General features: G+C 43.5%; 1 protein-coding gene across 4 annotated transcripts in view; it reads left to right on the top strand.

Moving 5' to 3' along the window:
• Positions 1–15,432, top strand: part of CEP55 (centrosomal protein 55) — a 37,617-nt gene that overhangs the window by 11,902 nt on the left and 10,283 nt on the right. For all 4 annotated transcript variants that reach the window (XM_045025290.1, XM_045025288.1, XM_045025287.1 and 1 more), the window contains exons 4-5: positions 9,860–9,925; positions 12,520–12,661. In XM_045025290.1, coding sequence (XP_044881225.1) covers positions 9,860–9,925; positions 12,520–12,661 — 208 coding nt within the window. The remainder of the gene's footprint in view (positions 1–9,859; positions 9,926–12,519; positions 12,662–15,432) is intronic.

Below are 15,432 nucleotides of genomic sequence, written 5' to 3'. Positions count from 1 at the left end.
CTCTTACCTAGATTTGGGAGATTTAACTCTTGTCTCCACCTTGAAGAGTGGAATTTTTATGTTAATGTATCCACATTCAGTTTGAAAACCGGGTCCAGGTTGTGATTAATGCTCTGTGTATTAGGTCTGGTAATTACCTTTGAAAATCTTATGCTGTTGTCTGATTTAGGGTGTTAATATTAATTTGAATAATATGGGTTTTAGGCTCGCCAATTTGTTTGATCAGAAGATAAAAGTTCTTGTCCTAAATCAGGCTCCACGGAATTTACAAAGGACCCTCGGGGGTATGACAGGAAGCTCACAGTGAGACTGATCGCTGCCAAGAAGCAGTCACAGGAAATCAGGTTCCTGTGCTCTTAAGAGTGAGTGAGTAAGATGCACAATCTTGCTCTCTAACTCTCTGTAACTTTAACTCTTTACTTATGCCTCAGGTGAGAATCTCAGGGGTCTAAAGATGCCTGGAATCCCTGAAAATTCCTGTCACACACTCCATGACTCTCCTGGCTGGCTTGCCAGTCTGTTGCCTGATTTAGGGTATTAATATTAATGTGGATAATATGGGTTTTAGGCTCGCCAATTTGATCAGAAGATAAAAGTTCTTGTCCCGAATCAGGCTCCACGGAATTTAAGAAGGACCCTTGGGGGTATGACAGTCACACTGGAAGCTTACAGTGAGACAGATATAGCCGTAAAGACTTTTTATTAAAATAAATGAAGCAGTAATTAAATGGTAAAATAATCAGAGTTACGACGTTACAATTGTATTACTGCTATTTAAAAGATACATAAACTGAACTTACATTAATATAAATCTATAAACATATTACAATAAACCAGATATTTAAACTATAAGAAAAGATTATATAGATACACACCCACACACACACACCCTCTACCTCGATATAACGCTGTCCTTGGGAGCCAAAAAATCTTACCACATTATAGGTGAAACTGTGTTATATTGAACTTGCTTTGATCTCCACCGGAGTGCGCAGCCCCCCCCTCCCCAGAGCACTGCTTTACCACGTTATATCCAAATTTGTGTTATATCAGGTGGCGTTGTATCGAGGTAGCGGGGTGTGTGTGTGTATATGTATATATGTGTGTATATTAAAAAATATGCTAGCAAGCAGGTTAATCCTATAGGCTGCAATGCTAAGGGCCAGTTCTTTCTCCTTCCCTTTAGATTTGTGGATAGGAGGATGCCATGTTGAGTTGCTTCTTACTTTTAGAATGGTTAATAACGATAATGTGTCTAGATACAAGGAGACACCTTTATTAATGCAGGCAATTTGTTTCCATTTCTGTCAGTTCTGCACTTTCTGAAAAGCAGGGATACAAAGTAAAAGGGATGCATGTACACTCAGGTGGCAAAACTTAGCTATAAACATTGTCAGCATGCTCTTTCTGAGTCTTGGTGGGAATGGGGCTGGAAAGTTCCCCTCCCTCCCTCCCCTCTTCCCCCACCCCGTCCCCCAACCTCTTGTTCAATAGATGGCACTGATCACCCTAAATGTGCATGGTTTTCGCTGAATAACTTTTAGAAACTTGGCTTGTGCCAGATCCTTAAGTAAGAAACACAAATATGAATTCCCAACTCTTGATTTCAAAGAAGGAAGCTTTGTTCTGAATAATATGTTATCATAAATATCCTATCTTTCTGATGCAGTACCACTCTGAATTTGCCCCTGAACTTAGGGTACGTCTATACTTACCTGCCGGGTCGACGCGTAGCGTTCGACTTCTCGGAGTTCGAACTATCGCCTCTAATCTAGACGCGATAGTTCGAACTCCGAACGCGCTCCTGTCGACTCCGGAACTCCTCCACCGTGAGCGGCGGTGGCGGAGTTGACGGGGGAGCCGCGGACTTCGATCCCGCGGCGTCTGGACGGGTGAGTACTTCGAACTAAGGTAGTTCGAGTTCAGCTACGCTATTCGTGTAGCTGAACTTGCGTACCTTAGTTGCCCCCCCCCCCCCCAGTGTAGACCAGGCCTTAGTGTGGGCTCCCTAATATTACAAAATAACATTTCTTAAGCAGGCTGGACGAAAAGTGTTATACCAAGGCAAGACAAGTCCAAGTTAACTGAACAAAGTCAGTTCAGAATAGCCTAAAAATTCAATAACCATTCTAGTAATCTCTTGTCTTCCAAATTTAGTGATGGTATCAAAACCATGTTTCTGAACAGTCTGAAGTCAGTAACTAATATCTTGAGTTAGGTTAGTAGAAAATATTCTCAGAAGCTAGTCATGCTGTCACTAGAGCTCATTTGGTACATCTATCATAGTGTGCTATAGAGAGCACAGGTTAACAGATAGATGTTTGCAATCTTTCCACTGTTTCCCAAGAGAACAGTGCTGTTTCCTTGCCTCTGAGTCACTCACTTGTGGTCCACAAAGCCCTACTCTTTACCTCATCCTCTTTAACCTCCACATGAAGTTATTGGGTGGAGGGAAGTGTATGTCTACGCTGCAGTGTAAGCCTGAGCCCAGACTTGAGTCTAAACCACCCTTCAGTTCTATATACGCATCTCTTTGGATTGGGCCTAAGGTCCTAGGACACTGCAGGGCTGGAGGGTTTGAGCCCCAGTCAAGCAGGGACCTAGGGTTAGAGCCCTGCAGATTTGCAATGTAGATGCAGCCCCCCAACTTGGGTTCTTGGAGTCCACCAAAAGTATCCCACACTCCCAGGGGCCAACTTCCTTTGTCCTCTCTATCCTAAATCTCCAGTCGACTCCAGGGAAATGGAAGCTGCTCCCCTTGGTTTGGTGCAGCAGCTCAGTGAGTCAGTGTTTAACCTTCCCATTGTCTTCTGAACACCAAGCTGCAAAGTCACCATCAGAGAGCCTTCTGTGTTTGCAGTGGAGACTGAACAGAAGTCCTTTGCAAAGCTTCAGGAGCAAAGCCAGATTTTGGAAAATCTCTGATGTAAAGCCAGCAAAACAGTGGACTTTAAAATACCAGGGATGACCACACGTACCAACAAATAGTGAAGAAGCTGGCAGCATTGCAAATTTACCAGACTGGAGACCAGTGCAGGGAATGGATTCAGCAGCTCACAACAGAGTATTGGAAAACCAGGGACCAGAACCATACCTTGGGCAACTCACCAACATCATGCCCAATTTATGATGAGTTTGAGAGGGTGCCAGGCACTGCACTGACCACCAAGCCAATGGTGGTGCATGATGACCGGGTCAGCCGGGATGGCGCCCTGCTGGCCCCACAATCCAGCATGGGGACAGATGAGGGTCAGCAGCAGGTGCCAAGTGAGGGCAGTGAAGTGACTCTGTTGCTGAAACCGATCCCAGAGGAGGCTTGGAGCAGTGAGAGTGCATCCTGGGATCACACTTGGAGAAGCTGTTTGATTGCTTCCTACCCACCCCGGAGGAACAGCCTGCTATGGAAGCCTATATCAAACACAGAAGGGACAGAAGGTGCTCCTGAGCCTGGTAAGTCTCTGGCTCCATTTTAATGTTTAATACAGTAATGGGAGGGTTTTCTGTTCTGTGAACCAATGCAAAAGGTATTAGAAGCCCCGGTTAATAACCCCTGTCCGCTAAGGGCAGGTAGTATGCCACCAGTGGCTGGGCTTTCACACCTCTCACCATGTGGATTTCAAAATAGCACCAGGGAAATGCAAACAGTAAAAGTGCCTTCAAAGTGAACCTCTATCTGAGAAAGCAGTTTTCATAGAATATCAGGGTTGGAAGGGACCTCAGGAGGTCATCCCCTGCTCAAAGCAGGACCAATCCCCAAGTCCCTAAACGGCCCCCCTCAAGGATTGAACTCTCAACCCTGGGTTTAGCAGGCCCAATGCTCAAACCACTGAGCTATCCCACTCAATAGTGTATTGAGCCACCTGGAAACAGTGAACTGGTGGGTGAGGTAGAAATGTGTTCCATTTACAAAACTAGTCCATTTCAGTTAAAGGTAATCATGTGGCCATGTCATTCATGTCATGCAGTCCACAAGTGACACAACCATTTGTGCCAAATTCAACTAGTATTTGAAATTTTGTCCAGAAATGTGGCAGGGCTGGTCAAGGAGGACGGCTGTGGAGTTCTGTGTGTTTTGCATACAGCCATGTGGAAGTTAATGAATCATCCTATTGATTCCCTCATGGATGCTGATGCAATCCTGGGTGCTGATAGCTGCACCTATTTCCTGAAGCAGGAACTTGAGATAGGTAGTCGTATTGCAGGGAAGGATGTATTTTATAGGGCCATCTCTGTAGCTGACCTGCGCATTCCACTCATGTAGTGACTGAACAGCACATCTATGTTTGAGTACTTTGTTTGCATACATTGCTTGGAATAACATCTTCCTTTGCCAGTTGGGCGCCACAAGAACTGTTATGTCCTCCAAAATGTGGAGGGTCGGAAATGATAGAAAAAGCTTTTGTAGGATGGCCACTGATGGTAGTTATGCAATTTTTTTTTTTTAGAAAACAAAAAACAGCTTTGAATTTTTAATTTACCATTGTCTCTCTGCTTTTCACTGAGATTAACCAAGCTGTGTCCACGGGAGCTTCGGTGGTCTGGCACATCCCCCTATCAATATACTGACGTTTCAGTTTGAAGAAGTAGCATTTTATGTCCTTGAAATTCTAGAAGGTTTTTTTTTCTGTGCTCCTGCACTGAGCTATTTGAGCAGTAACCCTCTGTGTGTTGTGTTTTTCCAGGCCCCTTGACCTCTACTGGCTGCAGTACTTCCACAACTCACCAACACTGCAGCAGACAACTGGGTCAGTGTAACTACACAGATTGTTCCAAGAGGAAGCATTTCTGTGATGAACTGATGGTTGAAGTTCTGGACAGAGTCGCCAACCAGGTCCAGTACTAAAGGCAGAGGCAGAGATTCTTGAGGCTAGAGGAGAGGCACGGCAAGAGGAAAGGCTCAAGCTTGCTGCACAGCTTGAGGACAGGGCTTCAGTGAAGGAGCAGGCACTTGCTTCACAGGTCCAGGAACAGCAGCTAAGAGAGAAGGATGGAGCTCAGCAGAAAGAACAGTTTGAGCAGCAGATATCACTAGTGGCTGCAAGAGAACAGACTCTGCTGAATCACCCACATCACAGCCTCCGTCCCTTGCATGCTACCTTGTGATGCAGTCCAGAAACAGCTTGAAAAACTCTATGGCTGGGTGGCCCATGCAGTTGGGCCTCATGAATAGCTAGACAGGGCAACTGCCCCATGCAGCCCTCCAGATTGATCCCCTCTACTGGATACCTCCACTCTCTGGCACCAAGTGTGCAACAAACAGGGATAGAAGGGAAAGGACAACCGGGGGTCAGAGGACATGCCATGGTAGGGGGTTTCTGTCTTATACCTAGCTTTGCTCTTTGAACTTATTCGTGGGGGGGGGGGGTAATGGCAGCTGGCCTGCCTGGCAATGGGTTAACATTGTACTTTTTGAATACATATTTATAAATAACAATAAAAACTTGATAAAATAAAAAGCTTATCACTTCATACAGTGTGTATTTAAAATAATACAGGTAAACATGTGATCTGGGATAATTAAGAATTTGTATGCAAATATTGTTCCTCCATACAATTGTCTAGATCAGGAGTCGGCAACCCATGGCATGCGTGCCAAAGACGGCACGTGAGCTGATTTTTTTTTAATGGCATGCAGCGGCCACCGCTGGCCCCGCTCAAACCGCTGCTGACGGCCGGGACCCTGGCAGGGAGCAGCATGCCATTAAAAATATCCTGCCCGGCCCAGCCCGCTTTTCTCCACCCCCCGCCTACCGCTCTCTCTGGTGGGGGCAGGGGGCAGAAGCAAGCTTGGTCCTGATTTAAGGTTTTGCGTGCCGGTAATACATTTTAATGTTTTTAGAAGGTCTCTTTCTATAAGTCTATAATATATAATTAAACTATTGTTGTATGTAAAGTAAATAAAGTTTATAAAATGTTTAAGAAGCTTCATTTAAAATTAAATTAAAATGCAGAGCCCCCCAGCCCAGTGGCCAGGACGCGGGCAGTGTGAGTGCCACTGAAAATCAGCTTGTGTGCTGCCTTCGGCACCCGTGCCATAGGTTGCCTATCTCTGCTCTAACCCAAGGTCTGCTGTCTTGAGTCTCAGTAACCCTGGGCTCACATTGCAGTGCAGACATACCCACAGTGTTCTCAGGTGCCAGCAAGACACTGACAGTGCCCAATTCTCATTTGCTTCCAAAGTAAAAATACCACTGCCAGCTATCCCTGGGCCTACCAGATCAGCTCCTAAGTAACTAGCTTAATCTGAATCAGAGCAAGATGGGTGAGAAGAAAAATAGTATTTTGAATACTAACCATTATCTTAGTATAATAGTTTACTGAGGAAACCTGCCCTTCCCTGGTACAATTCATAGTTTCGGGATCTTTATGGACTCCTCACTGAACACTTGGCCACTGCTTCCATAAATGCAGCTTTCAATCCACAGCGGGCCAGTAGCTTGTACATAACCTGGCTACAGTCCTATGTCTTCATGCCCTCCAGTCTGGACGGCTGCAACTTGATATTCTTAGGGGTAAGCACACAGCCCGAATGCTTTGGTTAGATGCAGCAGCCTGCTTCCTTTCTTCTGGAGAATGTGACAATGGATCCAAATATCTCTGGTTTCAGTGTTAAATTCTAGTTAGCGTCTCTGCCACAAAATGGGAAGGATAGAAAGAAGAAGGTGACATTTTTTTGGCTGCCTGCAGGGAAGATACTATTTTTGAATTGGTCTTGTTTAAAGAATTCATGCTACATTAAGTGCAGCATAAATCTTCAATGGAAATAACTAGCAACAGACTTTGTCCCTGTAAAAAGCTGTTCTATTTAACAACAAACCTGATCTGCTGAGGATGGCAAATCCAAAGTAAACATCTGTTGGAGAGCTAGGGCAAAGAATCTTTGTGGCCCACAAGAGCCAGTTTTTAGTGTCTTTAAAGCTGTATCATAGCCCCAAGAATTATTCTGTTGCTAATCTGTGCTAGCTTTTCTGCATAGCCGCAGCTGAGAGATCGATTTAGCTATGAGTTATCACAAGGATTCCTGCTTCCTTAATCTTAAACATAAAGTATGAGGGGGCAGATGGGAGTGGAATAATACCCCACCCATTATATGACCTTTCCTGTCAGTAATCGTAAAACAGTACCGCACATGTTCTTGGCTGGCTATTCTAAATGGAAACAGACTATCACAGAAGCAATTGTTGCCAAAACACGGGATTGTTTTATCTGTGGAGCAGGCTGATTACCAAAATAACTTTGTATTAATAGAAGTATTCTTCTTTCAAATAGTCATTAATAAATGAAGTGCAAAAAAGGTAAACTTAGACTTTTTGATTGGATATCTTCACAAGCTTGAAAATGTGTATTGTAATGCCTCTTACAAATGCTAGGTGGTGTAAGAGTAGCATGTATAACATTAGGAAAAATTGAGGAAACACTTGTGTTCAGACATCATAGATACTGAGTTGTAATATTTATAGAAACAAGAAGTTTGTAATCAAAATACATCTGTAACAAATATTTAGGATTTAATAAAAGCAGCAGAGAGTCCTGTGTCACCTTATAAACTAACAGACGTATTGGAGCATGAGCTTTTGTGGGTGAATACCCACTTCGTCGGATGCATGTAGATTTAATGTTATGCTTCATGTACACAGAATAGCTTCTAAAAGTTCTAATACTTGCATTCAATATCTCACATTCCACGGCTGCAGAATTTGTCCGGAAATTTATTCCTTGCAGCAGAAATGTGCTGCAGAATCTAGAGGTAGACTTTTTTCAAAGACATAAATTGGATTTAAGTGTCCTCACATATTTTGCCTCTGTCAATGTCCCCTGTACCTTTTTTTTTTTTAAAAAAAGGTTCTAGCACATGTGAATCAGAAGGTTCTTCAAAATATGAACAGTGTAAACTAATGCAATGATGCCTATAAACTCTGAAGCTGCTGGTGGTGGTTATAGTTGGGTCTTAGCCCTGAAACTCTGACACTTTTTAAATGTCAATGCTATTTGACAACTGAACATTTTTAGAGAAACACCTAGCTACTTATGTCCATCCTCCCTTGCCTTTCTTCCCTCTCATTCCCACAATCCTATACTGGCTCCCATGCCTTCCAATGTGTTAAAAAGCCCCTACATAGCTGATGAAACCTCCACCTTCCCCCAGCAGTTCTGAATTATCAGTAAAAAATCTGCAAGACAGTGACAACTTTACAGCAGAGCAAAATTCAGCTTAATAACAAGAAACAGTTTACTGACTTATTGACTTCCATATTAAACTTAAACCATCAATTTTCTTAATTTACCGGAAGCTACAGCACAATATAGCAGTGACATAGAAACAAAGATTGGATGTCTTTCTAAAATATGCCCTAGCTCAACCAGAAGTTACGGGCTTGATGAAGGAACTGAAGCAAAATTCTATGGCCTGTGTTTTATAGGAGGTCAGACTAGATAATATACAGTCGAACCCATTTATCTCGACCTCAGTTAACTTGCCAATCCTATTAAGTCGACGTTTTAGAAGTGGAACCGCCAAACTCCCTCTTTGTCTTATCGGTTTCTCATCGGTTATGTCGATTCTTTAATCTCGCCGAACCCTAATATCTCGAGCACAGAAGAGCGCCGAATTTGCCACTAACCGAGGTCGAGATAAATGGGTTTGACTGTAACTCCGGCGGCGGCCCTGCCCGGCTCCTGCCGCATCCCTCCCCGGCCACACGACTCCTGCCCTAGCCCCGGCTCCCCAGCCGCCCGGCTCCCCGCGTCCCCGACCCACCGTGTCCCCAGCCGCCCGCTCCCCGGCTCCCCAGCCGCGCTGTTCCCCAGACGCCCGGCTCCCCGCGTCCCTGGCCGCCCGCTCCCCGGCTCCCCAGCCCCGCGTCCCCAGCCCCGCGGTTCCCCGCGTACCCGCCCGCCCGGCCCCGCTTCCCCGGTCCCCGCGTACCCGCCCGCCCGCCCCCGCTTCGCCGGTCCCCGCCCGCCCGGCCCCGCTTCCCCGGTCCCCGCCCACCCGGCCCCGCATACCCGGTCCCCGCTTCGCCTGCCGCCCGCCCGGCCCCGCTTACCCGGTCCCCGCTTCGCCTGCCGCCCGCCCGCCCCGCGTCCCCGGTCCCCGCTTCGCCTGCCGCCCGCCCGGCCCCGCTTACCCGGTCCCCGCTTCGCCTGCCGCCCGCCCGCCCCGCTTACCCGGTCCCCGCTTCGCCTGCCGCCCGCCCGGCCCCGCTTACCCGGTCCCCGCTTCGCCTGCCGCCCGCCTGCCCCGCTTACCCGGTCCCGCTTCGCCTGCCGCCCGGCCCCACTTACCCGGTCCCGCTTCGCCTGCCGCCCGGCCCGCTTACCGGGTCCCGCTTCTTTGGTTGCCCGGCTCCGGGTCCCCGTCCACGGCCGCCCGGCCCTGCTTCCCCGTCCCGCTTCGCCGGATCCAGCCACGTGCAGGCACCGCGGTAAGGGGGCAGGGAGGGGGTGTTGGAGAGAGGGCAGGGGAGTTCAGGGGTGGGGGGGTGGATAGGGGTTTATCTCGATCATCGGTTATCTCGATGCTTTTTGGCAAACCCCTAGGCCGGCGACATAACAGGGTTCAACTGTAATTTTTTTAAAAAAAAAAGGTCCATTCTGGTCTTAAAATCTGTGAAACTAGGATTCCACCACAAAAATTAAATCAACTTGCAGCCAAATACAGGAGGGTAAATCAGAAGGTTTGATATTTGGAACACTCTTGTGATTATAAGAGTATTTCTTTGGGCATCTTCATATCAGAATTACATGTGTTGGTTTTTAACTCTGACTGTAAGTGCTTCTTTCTTACACGACTTGTAAGATTAGATGAGAATACACTTTTCTAGAGGAAAAACATTAACACAGTCTTCTTTGTCTGCAGAAAGCTGTAATGAACTGCACGGCATCACCAAGTAATCTTAATGAAGTTGAAAAACAATTGAAAGATGTAAGTTTCCTTTATAACATTCTAAATGTATATTCACTATTGTATCTCCATGCATGACAATATAAACAATACATAGCACACTTGAAAGGGAAATTGAAAGACCTATTTCTATCTGAAAATATTAAACCCACAATTGTTAAAAGTAACCCTTAAGGTTATTATTACTGCAAGGCGTAAGAACAGTGTGCTATTTTTGCAGTTTTACTTTGTGTCTTTGACAACATTATGTGTATATCAGCTTCACTAGTTTTGTGGTGCAATTGTATTTCAGGTTTCCTGTACTGTTAGGATGCCACGGCTCACATGTTTTCTTTCCAGGCCTTGTCATTGGTTACTTGCCAGTAAGAGACGCACCAAAGCTGAGAACGAAGAGGCAGTAGGCCACCAGGAGCAGAAAGGAAAAAAACAGGGAGCCTGAGCACTTTTAGTGTTGATTTCAGGCCTGCCCAAAATACATCAATAGGGGAGCAGAACAAACCCTTGCAAAATTGTCTCTTTATTTATTTAAATAAAGAAATCCAGGCATATAAGGGTACCCATCAGAAAATAGCTCTGAGCCCATTTAAAGAAAAATCAAGTTAATAGTGGTCCTTTACAAAGGAAGTAAGAAAATCATTGCCTTCTCACAATGCAAAGACAAACTTGCTAAAAACTTATGGGATCTTCTGATGGGTCCTTGGAAGCATTCCATCCTGGAATGTTACACGTTATCAAGGATGGTGAGGAGTGGAAGCATCTTCAGATACTATGTTTTGACTTTAAATAAAAGTGTTCTTTTGTTCAGAGATGTTAGGGCAGCAAAAACCCAATCTGTTGGGTTTTTTCACTCCCTCCCCATGAATAAAATGGAGGTAAGTTTGTACCCTTCTCACCCCCCAAAAAAGTACTGTGCTATTGCTACTTTCTAAAACAGCAAAATAGGTGTGGTACCATGTCTATTAGGACTTCATTTGGCTTTTCCAAACTATACTAGAGTTAAAACATTTAATCTTTCCCAGGATGTCTTGTCTGAGATCTTTGAGTCAGTAATAGCGTGCACACCCTTGTAACTATTTTTACAATCTTTACATATTGAAATAATGTCACGCACACATTAAACTTCACCTTTTAACATTTAATATGCATTGTTATGAACTGCACTATAAAATAAGCAACCCTTGGCTGATCTTGACAGGGAAACTCATCTGTACTGGCTATAGCAGTTTACCGTAGCTATCTTAATCTTGGAACATTATATCACTTATTTAAATTTGTTTGGAGAATTTTGTATATAGGTATCTTTGCAGTATTGCCAACAAGCAGCTGATCGGTATAAGCTTAGGACCTAGACAACTGAGTTGTGTTAACACAGCACACACTTCTAAATATTATGTTAGTTAAATTCTGTGATCTCCCACCTTCATGCAGCCAGTGGCTTGTGCTCCCCATTGCCATGCTGGAGCCTCCACATTTATCTGACAAATAAAATATGCAGGATTTTAAAATATTGTGCACAGAATTTTTATTTTTTTGGAGCAGAATTTTTAATTTTTTGGCACAGAATTCCCTCAGGAGTATTACATAGAAAATGTTGGTCTCAGTATTGGCAAACCAGCTTCTATGGGAGATAATTATGTAAGTGAAGAAAATATTCTTTATGGCAGGGGAGATGTACATGTAGGAAAACTTGAATCCTGTAGTTTCAGTGCTCTTGTTCTTCATCTCATATTGCAATATTTACAGTACAGACTTTTCACTTAAAGAAATTAGTAAATGGGAGATGTTGCATATCAATATTTAGTGCATTAAAAAGCAAATACAATTTTCATTAAACCCGTATTGTTAAATCTATGGGAGAGAGGTGACAGCTTGAAGACTGGATATGTTGGTATATACGGATCATTTGATGTAATCTGATAACATGAAATGTTTTGGGGAATCTCAATTTACATAGTTAAATCTGTGAGTAGCCTTCTGCTGTTAGCATGAGTTTGAAAATATGCTCATCTTTTAATTTACTACTAATTTTTCATTTGTATCCTCCTCCACAAGGAAAATACTTCCTGAATGTTTGGGGACTGTTTAGACAAGGTGCGTTTTATATATTACAGCTTGAAAAATCCAGAGTTCTCATTTTTGCAGACTTTTTTTAAGTGGAACATTCTGTTTCAAAAATGGCTTGACATAAACTTCAGCTTTGGTTTATTCTGCACTCAGGGACCATTATTTAAATCAATCTTTCCAAAAAGTATTAGTTAATAGTTCTTTCATTTTAAATTAACTCCTTAGTCCCTGGCTTTAAGGAGCCTTTTCTACTCCGAGAGAAACTAATCTGTACTAGCACACCCAATACATATGTAGATAAATACAAACTGTTGCACTGAAAAACTACAATCTAATATTAAGATCTTCAGCAAACTCACTTAACCTTTTCCATATGACAGACAGCAGAGATGTGAATATAAAATTGAAATTACTCAATGCAGAAAAGTTACTACATCTTGCAGACTAGAAATTAACTAGCTTTCCTTGGCTGTATTTTTGAGTATTGGAAAGAAAATGGGATGGTAATGTTCTAAAAATGTGACTAATACCGTTTTTTCCCCTGCATGAAGGCTCTGGAGAAAAACCAGCAGTGGCTGTTATATGACCAGCAGCGAGAGGCATATGTCATGGGACTGTTGGCAAGGATCTTTGAACTTGAGCAGCAGTTAGAAACAGTTAACCAACAGCAGGCAAAAGAGGCCACTGCAGAAGGTATTAATCTAAACTTTCCTTCAAAAGTGAACAAAAATCATGAGTTTTATTGTTTGCAGTGTTGCTATAGCAGTATGGTCCCAGAATACGAGACACACAAGGTGGGTGAAGGAATATCTTCTTTGGACCAACTTCTGTTGGTGAAAGAGACAAGATTCAAGTGCCACAGAACTCTTCTTACCAGCCCTGAAGAAGAGCCCTGTTGCGCTTGAAAGCTTGTCTTTCACCAACAGAACTGGGTCTAATCAAAGATTTTACCTTGTCTCTTAAATTATGACATTTGATAGAATAAGTCTGAGAACTGATACACAAGAAAATCCCTAATTTAATGATAGAATTTAAGCATTTCCTAATCATTTCAGTTCCTTCTTGCTGAAAGATGAGGAAAAAGATTGTACTTACCAGACTTACAAGAGTTCATTGCTATCTAGCTACACTCAAAACTGAATGCTCCGAATTTCTTTCTATTCAGTCTGCTACAATGTGTGCCAAGAAAACACTTTTATTGCTCAAGGGTAAACTTGCCATAAAAAGTCAGTGATCCGACTTCTAGGTGGACTTTTTCTTGACGTTAACTTGTTATCCTTTTTGTTTGCATAAGTAGTACTCTTTTAAGCAAACATCATTATGCCACCCATCCTGCACATTACACTCCTAACCAGTGTTGCAAATTCATTAAAGAGTCATTGCTTAGGTATGGATTTATTTTAACAAAATACACATTGTAAAAGATGACTCATAGGTCTTCGATCTGCAAACACTTCCTAACAATTTTTACAGCACAAAAAAAATTCTGTAAAATGGTGTTGACCATCCCCTATTCACCCACAGTTGCATGATCTGGACCTCTAAAAATCTAGGGTGGGCCATGCCTCAAACAGAGACGCAAACCAATGTTTTAGCCAATGTACCAGATACTTGATGATTTGTGACACCAAATCATATGCCACTTCTGCTAGCAACCAAGTCAGACACTTCTGACCTAACCTGTCACAGGAATGAAACTGTGCTAAACGTGTAGCCCACTGAATGGATTTTTTTTTTTGCCTGCATGGTGTATTTAGAATCTGCAGGGGTGCAGCAAGTTTCTAGACCTCATTGTTGCAAAGAAAACACTGAAACTATGAACCCAGTTTAACTGTTGTATTGCTTTCTCCGACTTTGCAGGCAGCTTGAAACAAGGGAGGGATGTCAACTTTCCTTTATTTTCTCTCCAATTAAGCTCCCTGAGATGTTGACTCTAAAGTATTAACTTTTTAAATATCAAAAAGCTATTTCATTGTTTTTTGTGGATGGAATGAGGAAGAGTTTGGGTAAAACCCGTGGGGCTGGGAATTGGGAAGTGCTGGAGGAAAGAAAGGAGTGAGGACTCAAACATGGGCTAGGGAAAGAAATAAAGAAGAAAAATAGTGCTGTTCCTCAAGGAGAATAATTTTCCCAATAAAGATGCTAAAGTACTGAATCAAGGATGCCACACTTCACCTGTTGATCTTTGTGCAAACATCTACTGCTATCACTTGGAAATCTACTGTGATTGTGTAGTCATAAACAACCCCCTTCCCCCCACGCACACCATCTCATAAAACAAAGTCTAACCTTCCCCACAGAACAAGTCTGATAATCCCTATTATTTTTCCCTAACCATGCTCCTGAAATAGTCAAGCTACTCCTTCCTATTACTGCAATTAGATATCCCAGGGTACACACTGCCACTTGATGAGAGCTCCACTCTGCACACTTGTGTTTTGGGAACTGCTATCTCAGGCTGCTGCCTTGGCTAATGAGCTAAAGGACATGGACTGGTATAAATTTTGTAATCCTTTGCTGGAAGCAGCACTTGCCTTGGTATCTATAACCGAACATTGGGAGTTGCAGAATTGCACTGCTACAGCTTTTAGAGAAGCCAAGGCAGTACACCTGTTTTAGGGGAAAAGAAAAGTGAAGTAAGAGTGAACAGGGCATCCATGGTAGATCTCATTCAGTCTGACATATCTACCTGTCTGTCTTGCATAAAGCAGGCTATAGTGCTTTACCGCTCTGTGGCAGGAAAACGTGTATTTTGTTAGGATGCCCATATCCAACCCATCAAATGAATAGCTTTTCTTAGGTTTACCTATTGTCCTTAGGAACTGCTTTGTTGGGAAGCAGTAAAATTAGCTATCTTGCAGGAAGAGACCAGATACTTGATAAACTACAGGGCAGGAGGGATGTTAGGAGCACAGCACTGTTTCAGACAATAGTTAACTGATATCCGTTGCTGTGTGGCTGATCAGTTAGAGAGGTAAATGGGTGCTGATGCAAGAGAATGGTCCAGAGTCAGGAGTTGTGCAGCTTCCAATATATCTCAAATTTGACATGGAACTGGGGCTGCCAAAATATTTGGAACCAAAGGTCACTAGACTGTTCTCTGCCTACTTTCCACCTGCTGCATGTGCCATCCCTTCCCATTGATCAAATAACCAAGCAAAACTAAGAAATTGCTTCACCATGATTCTCTTTAACTGCAGTTCGGGGATGCCTTTTCCTTGGTTTAAAAACAACTCCTGTATGTTAATCTGCAGGGGTGAGTTTAGTATTGGTCTCTTACCGTTGTTTAGGCTCCCTGTGGCATGTGTGTTATAGTACAGAGTCCAAAATAAAGGCAGCACCACAGGAGAACTCTACATTACCTTTGCTTCAAACAGATGTTCTCATTGACCCTTAATGCTCCAAAGCAGGGTCCTTAAAAGTAAAGCCACTAGCAGAGAGAGATTAAGGCCCTCCTATGTGTT

Source organism: Mauremys mutica, chromosome 7 (assembly GCF_020497125.1).
Source record: "Mauremys mutica isolate MM-2020 ecotype Southern chromosome 7, ASM2049712v1, whole genome shotgun sequence".
Lineage (NCBI taxonomy): Eukaryota > Metazoa > Chordata > Testudines > Geoemydidae > Mauremys > Mauremys mutica.
The sequence above is the reverse complement of the archived record's forward strand: the minus strand, read 5'-3'. Positions and strand labels throughout refer to the sequence as shown.